General features: G+C 41.0%; 1 protein-coding gene across 1 annotated transcript; it reads left to right on the forward strand.

Moving 5' to 3' along the window:
• The first annotated feature begins 5,590 nt into the window (after positions 1 to 5,590).
• LOC112977811 (nucleoside diphosphate kinase A-like) lies at positions 5,591 to 7,601 on the forward strand. The gene is made up of 4 exons (XM_026090591.1): positions 5,591 to 5,725; positions 6,236 to 6,340; positions 7,071 to 7,183; positions 7,525 to 7,601. The coding sequence occupies exons 1-4, from the start codon at positions 5,591 to 5,593 to the stop codon at positions 7,556 to 7,558; spliced, it is 387 nt and encodes a 128-aa protein (XP_025946376.1). The 3' UTR covers positions 7,559 to 7,601.
• The last annotated feature ends 2,235 nt before the right edge of the window (positions 7,602 to 9,836 follow it).

The raw sequence follows: 9,836 nt of genomic DNA on the forward strand, positions 1-9,836 counted from the left end.
CGAGCCGCCCTGCCGCGCCCCTTCCCGGCGGAGCGCCGGGCCAAGCGGGGGGGCGCCTCGCGCTGCCGCCGCAGGGGACTCTCTGGGGCGCGGTACAGAGGCGAGGGGAGGCTGGCTGGCTGGCTGCTTTATGGAGCCAGAGCTCCGTGAGGCGACCGAGCGGCAGCGCCGTGGGCCCGAGGAGGCTCCCGCCGAGGGGCCCCTGGGGACTGCGGCAGCCGCAAGGGCGGCCGGCTTCCGAGGGCCTGCACGAGGCGTCTTTAACTCCAACTTTAACAGGCAATTTAAAAGACAGTATCTCAGTTCACATGCAAGCGTTATTTATTTATTGCCTGCATAGAAATTGAGACATAAATAGATCAAGTGATTTATTTAGGGATGACTGACAGCTAAAAGCAGACTTTGGGACTTCGCAGCTCCTAAGCGATGCTTAGTTTGCTGTATTTGCTAATCTGTGACTGCAAAAATGACCTTTTATGTTTCATGAGCTCTCTAGATAAACTAGTATCAGAGATGCTGTTTTCATTAGCAATAACAATTCTGAAAGCATGTTGCACTTGCTAAGAAACAGTGGTTTTCCTAAGATGCAGAACAGTGAATTCCATTCTGGATTATTTATTTTGTCATAGGAATAATGTGGGCTATTACACATCTATTGTAGATTTGAAAACATCTACTTAAGAGATTTGAACATTTCTATAGATACTTCATGTTCATCATGTTCATCATATAATTCATATTTCTTTGGGGAAATCACTATTTTTCATTAAGTCTATGTCTTTTTAATGCAACTGAGCAAAGGTACCAAGTGGCCTAGCAGCAGTGCAATAACAAAGAAATGAATATTATAAAAAATGCAAAAGTGGTGGAACATCAACTGTGCTGATTGCATTAATTTCCACTGGAGAGCAGTAGAGGTTTGCACAGTATTTTCTCTCATTTAGACTGATTCTAAGACAGTAACCGTGCTTTAAATGCAAATGATGCATTGTTTTTACATACCAGGCTAGTGGGTCTGCACAGGAATGACGAAGGGAATTTAGTCCCATATATTGGAGTTACACTTGAGTTTTGTTTAGCCACCATCCTTCCAAGCTAATATTTAACATAAAGATGCCAAGACATAGGCCATTAAAGTACAAAATTTATTTATAAACATGATAAAAGCAAAGAAAAACTGTTTGCCATTAATTATGACCCCCCAAAATGTATCTTTTTAGCTCAAATCCTGTTTTATGGCATGATGTGTACTTTCTTCCTCACATGTCCCCAAGTGAAATTTTCATTTAAATTAATGGAAATCGTCCCTATAAGAAGACTATTGCTTCATCCTTCTCTTTAGTGGTTGTCCACAGAGAGAAAAGCTGCAACTTCTATATGTTTGCCTGCTGTCTGCCATGGTTTACAGTTGTTGCTTGATGCAGGAGTGTTGAAGCAAGCTGTCTTTCAGTATTTCTCCCTCCCTTTGTGTTCTAGGTCAGCACTTGCCTCAGTTGTTTGTAGTGTAGATGACACTGAGAGCCTTTTGGGGGGGAGTTACTGGCTTGTGGTTTTTCTACTGGGCTTGAATAAATCTTGTAGGAACACTGCAAACAGTCAAAGTCATGAGGTAACTCTATTCTGATCTCAGGGCAAAGTTGGTAGGCCCTATCTAATTGCAGTGGACTTTTAACCCAGACCTCACCACGTTATTCATGAGTAATATTTACTGCATAACGTGATGACAGCTCCAAACAACTTCAGAAGATAATGAGGATAAAAAAATACCAATCATCTTGATTTGTAGCACAGATTTTTTCCTCTACATAAGGTTTTATAGTTATTGCCATCATACTGGGCAAATTGCACAAATATATTAGCTCAAAAGTCATACATTCTGACAGCAAAAATGGGTCAAGGTGTCTGCTGACAGCCTTTCAGGGAAGGGGTCTCTGAGGATATTCTATTTTTATTCTGTTTCTATTAGGAAAATTGATAGATGTGGTTTTCTTTCACACAGCACGAGCCAGTCCATCATTAAATGGGCAAGCTGCTGCCACTAAGATTGCAGTCAGACTAACGAGTACAAGAGAGCTGTTTGTGCTCATGTTGTTAAGTCACCTGAAAGTTTTCTAACCTGGATACATGAAATATTTAAAAACACAAACATTAGAAAAATTACCTGGGGGGCAAGTCTCAAACGGTATTATAACAAATATATATATATTTTTTTACAGTCTTACCATTCAGATCGTACCTTATGATGTACACATTGCAGTCAGTGTGAGATCAGAAATTCAGGGATGGATTAAAAATAGCACAAGTTCAGGAAGTATCTCCTCATTGCTTACCAGGAGATTAAGGAATCTCAATGGCCTGCCACTTTAGTAAACTAATCAAGCATATGAAACAGCACAAAATAAATCTGATAGTATTGTCTCTGTTGCTTGAAAGTAGTGGCTGTCTGTGGTGTCTTCTAGAGTAAAATGCCATTCATACTCTTGGGAAAAAACTGCCTGAAAAAGAAATTAGTTTTCTGGATATAATAAGGAAAGTTATATTCCCCATCCCTAGAAATAACAGTTTATTTGAAAGTAAACTGATTTGCAATATACCAAGGAAGGAAATTAGGCCTTGAATCAGTTTGGGATGAGAGGAGCTCCACTGGGACTTTACCCAGAGGAAGAAATTTTGTAAAGCTTAGCAGTTCTATAGTGCTTTATTTCTTAAAGTGCAACAGAAATCAAACCAAAACCACATGAAGGATCATGGTTAAAATAATCAAATGATCGTAGCAATACTTAGCTAAATGAAAACTAGTATAGCTATAAACCACAAAACATGTCAGCCTTACCTGTCTGGCTATAAGGAGCAAGAGATACACAGCAAAAAATGGGAGTCCAGATGAGAACTCCCCAAATGTTCTGTGTGCTACAGATGTAGGTTTTTAGCTGAGATCTTTATAAAGTTGGGGCCAAAACTACAAAGCTAGGAGTGATATTTAAATTCTCCTGAAATTTAGAGACATTCACAGTCAGTCGTTTGCCTCAGGCCTATCTTAAAAACCTCTGCCAGTGTTAGGTAATGTTAGGTAAACTCAATAATTACACTTGGTTCATTCACCAAAGGTTTTGAAGATCTATCCTTTCTCTTTCCATGATCAGAATCTTTTTAGGAAATTACATCTAGACTGTCTAGAACCTTGTATTTTAGGTAAATATGTTATTTTCAGTGCAATTTTGTAATTTCGGTAGAATTTCAACCAGGAAAAAAATGCTCATTTATACATTAAAAGAGTAAGTAAGCATACTTCTGTGGTGTTATAGGTACTGTATAACGCACAAAATGCTGTGCTAATCATGGATTAATCTCAAGTGACAAAGATGACCCTTATTTAATGAGGTTAAAAGGCTTGGCAAAGATCACGTGGCAAATCTATGGTAAAGCTGCAAATAGTGCTGGCCCACCTTATGGCAAGTCCTAAGCTTTAATCATTAAATAACATAGTTTTAGCAAGACTATAAATAGATGTCCTACTGTTGCTCTTAAAAATAGAAAAAGGTCTCCAGAAACAGGATGTTTAGAAAAAATATATAGTTAAGTATCATTTTGCCTTAGTAAGGATTACAGGACTAGGCTTTGCATTAGAATTCTGAAATAGCTTAAATAAAGAGGTATTGAAATAACAGAATATTGAAATAACAGAATATTGCAAAGAGATATCAGGAAAATACTCAGAATTCTAAGTCCAAAATAACCTTATGGGGGACCTGCCAGAATATATGTATATTATATAGGACATATTGTATATTATATATATAATTGATGTTTATGTCAACATATATATCTATATAARAGACATTATTTTCCAGGTATCATCATACGATAATGTGCTGGATTTTCCTAGCTTTTTTTTTCTTTTAATCTTTCAATAAATCAGGAAGCTAGGAAAATCCAGCACACCATCGTATGGATGATACGTGGCAAAAAAAGACATTTGAATACTAATAAACAGGTTGTCTGAATAGATGCTGTGTCAGATCTGCATTCTCCCACGAGAACTAAAAGTCAAGACATGGATTTGTAACAGATTGTAGCAGAGAAAAGAAGAAATCCCAAGTAAGAAAATCGGTGTTTAAATTCAGTTTACTGGTTAAAGAAAAATCCTCTAATAATGGAGTTATCGACATTTTCAGAGAAAGAATTAAATGCTTTAAAAGGAATTTCCCTGGCATCCCAGCTTCGGATAAATCAGAAAACAGAAAATCAATGGATGATGGTATAAAACAACAAAAAATATTTTGAACTTAAAACTTACGAAAGAGGATGAAACATTTTAGGGTATCAAGTACGGCGAAAGGGCAGAGGGGGAAAAAAGAAAAAAAAAAAGGTCCCGGCCATCACCGAGAAATAAGAAGGAAACACACGAAATCAAACCCCGTTAGTGGATTACGAGGTAGAGGTGCACGGCTTACATAAAAGAAAAGGTCCTGGGAAGAGGGAAATGGCGGGGACACGGTGCTGCGGACACACGGCGGCTCATGAAGGAACGGGACAGACACGGCTGAACCCGCGCTAGATCAACATCTAGCTAAACTACGACTGAACCCGCGGCGTTTAGCTCCAGCAGGGCTGAACCTCAGCGCGGCCGCTCACCACAGGCGGTGGCAGCAGCTGTAGCTCCGCGCGGTGGGGGCAGTTGGGCGGCGGCGGCGGCCCAACGGCCCGGCTCGCGCCCTCCCGCCGGGGCCGAGCGCCCCCTGGAGGCCGGGAGGCCGCGCCGTCGCCATGGCGACGGGAGGGGCGGGAGCGGGACGCCACGGCGGGGGGGGAAGGGGGCGGCTGGCGGCGCGCCAAGATGGCGGCGCGGCGGGGAGCGCGGCCCCGCGGGGGCGGCTTGGGGTGGCTCAGCGGCCGCCATCAGGTGAGGCTGGAGCGCGGGACGGGGCCGAGGCGGCCGGGAGCGGGTCAGCGCGGGGCTGCCCGGCCCGGGGGGAAGCGGGACGGGCGGCGAGAAGGGGCCCCCGGGGACCGCTGACCCCCCTCCCCGGCTTCGGGGGGTTTCTGAAATCACGAAACGGTTGTGTCCGCTGCGCGGCTGGACGGGGCGGCATCCCCTGCGCCTGCCTTGGCTCCCGCTTTCCTTACCGTGCGTGTGTGTGTATATAGATAGATCTACACAACATACTTACAGCAAAGCAGTGTTCCGAAAACAAGTAAGAAACCCCAAAGGTCCTAGTCATTCGCAGGTGAAACCGAGGCGCGGGGAGCTACTGCACCGCCGTTGCCCGGCGCCGAGGGCAGCCTCCTGTCCCGCTGCCCCTCCGCATAAGTCTGCGGGAGTCTCCGCTTTTTCATTCCGTTTAGAGCCGTTCTGGTTTAATATTCGCTAATTGCTTGTCTCTGCACTTGGCAAATTGTTACTGCTTTAAACTCCCTCGCGTAGCGCTGCTGGGCACGGCGATTGATTTATCAGATCAGTGCGGATCATGGGTTAATGACTTTCGGATGGGGCCGATTTAATTACTGCAATAGCTGGTGCTGCGCGCGATGCCGGGCTGTGACTGCCCTCGCCTGCTGGTCCCCCGTAACGAATCTCCTTCTCCTCTCCATGAGGGCAGCGGCTGCTCTTTCGGAGCGCACTTTCCTTGTTATCGAGCCTGACGGCGTCCGGCGGGGGCTGGTGGGAGAAATCATCGAGCGGTTTGAACAGAAAGGATTCAAACTAGTGGCTATGAAATTAATACACCTAAGCCTTCCTTACTTTGCGTGTCTCCTTCATGGAGACTACAACCTTAAGATAGAGTAGCGTACTGTAATGGTAAATGTAGCCTTCAGAATAAATAAACTTAATATTTTGATAAAGGTTTTGGATATTTTGGAGCAGTTCCAGTTCCTAGCTCTGGCTAAATGCTTTAGACATCCTAAGCATGCTACTTATAGTAACTTGATGTCCTTAGTCTGAAGAGAATATTCCTTTCAGCGAATCCTATGCCTAAGAAATAGCTTTGAAAATCTACAACAGGTATCAGTTAACATACCTATCTATATTGGTAAAAAATACTTTTCTGAGTTCAGCTGTGGTAAAATGAATCATTCAAATTCCAAATACCAGATGTGTAAGTTGCTAGAAATGCTGTATTTTGAAGTGCCTGCATGTTTTAAGATTAATAGTGCTCTGTTAATCTACGTGGTTTCAATATGCTCTTAAATTTTTTCAGTAAAATTGTTTGTTTGTTTTGTTTTTCCTTTCATGCAGGCCTCTGAAGACCTTCTAAAAGAACACTACATTGACCTGAAAGACTGGCCGTTCTACGATGGTCTGGTGCAGTATATGCACTCTGGACCTATTGTTGCTATGGTGAGTTTTTAAGAATGAATTCAATATGAAACACATGCTTATTTGGAAGGCAAGACAATTAAATGCTATTTTTCTTAGCGGAGCATTACATATTGAATACTAGTTTCAGCTTAAAAGGATTTTAACTATAGATTCAAATACTACAACTAGCAAGGGGTACTTCTAACTCTCTCTTTTTTTTTTTTTTCCCATAAGCTTTCTCCTTTGACTCAGTATATTGAGGAGGAAGGCAGGGGAAAAGGGGTAACCAAACCTGAGACCTTGAGAAACATTAAACATGCACACAAAATCCCCTCACTAATAAGTGCTGTGTATTAAGCAAGCTAAAAAATGATGGTGGAATATTTTTACTCTACTCTTATAGTAACTTTGAAAATCTTTTTCAGTCTAATTTCATTAGAAGGCCTTGATTTTTTTGACAGTATATTTGTGTGGTAGCTGAGCTGGAGGTCTCGATCTCCAGTAATTAGAAAGCTTTGGAAGGTTGTTTGCCATATTGAGATTTAAAGTTGGTACCTTCCCATCCTCAGTGGGGAAGAGGGAGAACTGCACAAGCAGCTTGAAGTATCTGACAGAAAAATTGGAGATAAACTACGTTTTGCCATTGGGAACATTCAGATGGTGATTTGTGCTATACCATGATGGAGGGCATTGTGTAGTTCTAAATGGCATTAACTCTTGCTACTTTAGTTACCACTAAGATTTTATAATCTCAATTTTTTTTTTTAAGGTGTGGGAAGGTCTTAATGTCATTAAGACTGGAAGAGTGATGCTGGGGGAAACTAATCCAATAGATTCAAAGCCTGGCGCTATTCGTGGTGACCTCTGCATTCAAGTTGGCAGGTATATTTTGAAATTACTGAAACCATTTTAAGATATTAAAGGTCTAGTGGTATGTCATGATATATGTAGGAACTTTGCTCCATCCTTCTTCATTGTATGCCCAGAGCTGCCCTTCTCCAGGGCAGTGTAACTTTAATATCTAAAGATGCAAGTAGAGATGTAGTCTTTCTTCCCCGTAGACAAAAATAAGCAAAGCTTGGACTATATACTTGGTGCCTACTACTACTTTATAATTGCTTATGACTTTTCTCCATAATGGCGACTACTTCAAAAATGATGTTTTCTTTGCTTTGAGTTTCATAAGGATTATTACTTTTATTGCTACTTTTTCTTTTTTTCAGAAACATCATTCATGGAAGTGATTCTGTAGATTGACCTCTGTCTTGGCACTTTCTATGGTTCACTCCTGAAGAACTAGTTGATTACAGAAGCTGTGCTCACAAATGGATTTATGAGTAAAACTGAGCCTACATCTTTTGATATCCGTATTAACTATACAGCTATTATCCTGTAGTTATTTCATAGTCCTTCATATAAACTGGTAGAACCAGTAGAAATTTGTCTCAAAAATCAGTGCTATTCCTCTATTGTGAATATTACATATAAACACTGTTTGCTGCTGCTTTGATTAAAAAGCTATCAATTTACAGATGGAATAGTGTTATAAACCTTTTCGGCTGCACTTATGAGGATGAAAGAAGACTAAAATACAGAAAGCATTCATTGTTAGTAACATAGACTGCATATATTTTCCTGAAATACTCTGTAGCCAAAGAAAATATTTTGGTAAATAGAAACATTTGCAAATGACTCTATGTTAAAGTTGTATCACTTTGTTAAAGTGTTGGGAACAGCTGGTGGTATGTAAATATATTGTTAGCATTCCCAAATACTGAGGATTTTAAATGTTAAGAAGTCAAGCCAACTCCCCCATGCCAAAATAACTATAGAAAAACTTATTGATTTCTCTTTCCGAAATGTGCTGTTACTGTACACAGAGCATACCTTTGCTTAAGCAAAAACTCTTCTCTAGATTGACAATTTAAACTTGCTCCCCCCCCCACATGGGATTTATTTACCATTTTAAGGAAGGATTAGTAAATAGGCCAGGCTTTTTGAAATGTCCATTTATGAGAAAAGAAGATTAATGTGCGAGAATGGCTGAGGGAGATGCACATTCAGCCACTTTACGGTAGCCGTCCTTTGACACTGCATAGAGGAACAATAGGGTGATGTTTGCTTTCCTGACTGACCAGTTGATAACAGCTATGAAGAAGAAAATTTAGGTATCTTCTTACTTGTGCTCTTCTTTCCTTAATAGATGGAACTCCAAAAGCAAGCTGTTCTTGGATAACTTCTTTTTAGAAGTGAATCTAGCAGTATTTTAATTGTTTTTAATTGTAAAGAAGTACATTCATAATAAACAGACTTCAGCAGAGGTGTCTGAATCTATCAGAAAAACTATTAACCTCTTGCAGAAATGTTCTACAACAACCATTCACTAGCTGTACTGGACCACCAAGGAACAAGAAATGAATTAGGTTTAATATTATGTATTCACTTGCAACAAAGAGTTTCTTAAACTTGCTGTTCAAACTCCTCAGGAAGACTTGTGTACAGAGAATTCTTGTTTCAAATGCTCAACTGTACAATGCAAGTTGAATTCGATGCTTATGATACTATACTAAGATGCCTCCTTTTTTTAGGACTTAGGTATCAAATAAAAGAACATCTTCTATTTCTTAAGTGAAATTAAAGGTTCTGCTCATTATATGGTGTTATATTCATTAATTAGCTGTAAGGAGAGGGAACAGCTTCCCCAGATACCAAACTGTAGGTGAGTTGGGTTTTTTTTTTCTTTTTTTTCTAGGCTCTCTGCTGAGAATACTCAGTGCTATAAATAATTAAATTAGAAGGTTGTTACAGCAAAGGGACCATATGACAAATTAGTGCACTGGATGAGTAGTTTTGAGTTCCATTTTTGCTTGAGGGATTATCTGAGGTTTCTTTCTCATGACTGCTTACTACAGAATACAGAACTTTGGCAAGAAATTTGGTTAATCTGGAGGTATGGGGGATTGTCAAAAAGCTACAGATTAGTTTTTCCAATGCCTTCAGAGAGAAAGGTGGAAGTCTGCCATTCTCAGAAGAAATACAAACCTCTGGGCGCACATCTGAGACCAGACTCGGCCTTTCCAGTTTCACTAATTCGTAACTGTCCTGGTCCATAAGAGACTGCATAGCAACTGCAAGGTGTAGTTCTTAAATCTTCGAGTTGCAGTGATGGTATATGGTTATAATAAACCTAGGAAGAGAAAACGTTCTCTAAATTGGTAAAGTACCAAGTAATAAATCTTATAAATTAATCACAGACTCTTCCTAACTGTAGTTCTGCTGTGGACCAGGAGCTGCGAGGTTTTGCTCCAGCCTTTTGATGCTTTGCAGCCTCATCTTATATCCCACCGAAGCAAGTAGTAATGATAACTTGGGCGGGTTGCACATCTCCACACCGCTTCTCCGTGAGAAAGGGCGTTTCTGGGAGCTGTGTCCGGTTGGAATAAAGCGCAACCGAAAACGAGGCGTCTTCAAAAACAGCTTCGAGGAGGAAAAATTCACGCGAGCCACCAGCTTTCCGCGCGGCAGTGGGGCGGGG

This window comes from Apteryx rowi, unplaced genomic scaffold (assembly GCF_003343035.1).
Source record: "Apteryx rowi isolate R43461 unplaced genomic scaffold, aptRow1 scaffold_86, whole genome shotgun sequence".
Taxonomy (NCBI): Eukaryota; Metazoa; Chordata; class Aves; order Apterygiformes; family Apterygidae; genus Apteryx; species Apteryx rowi.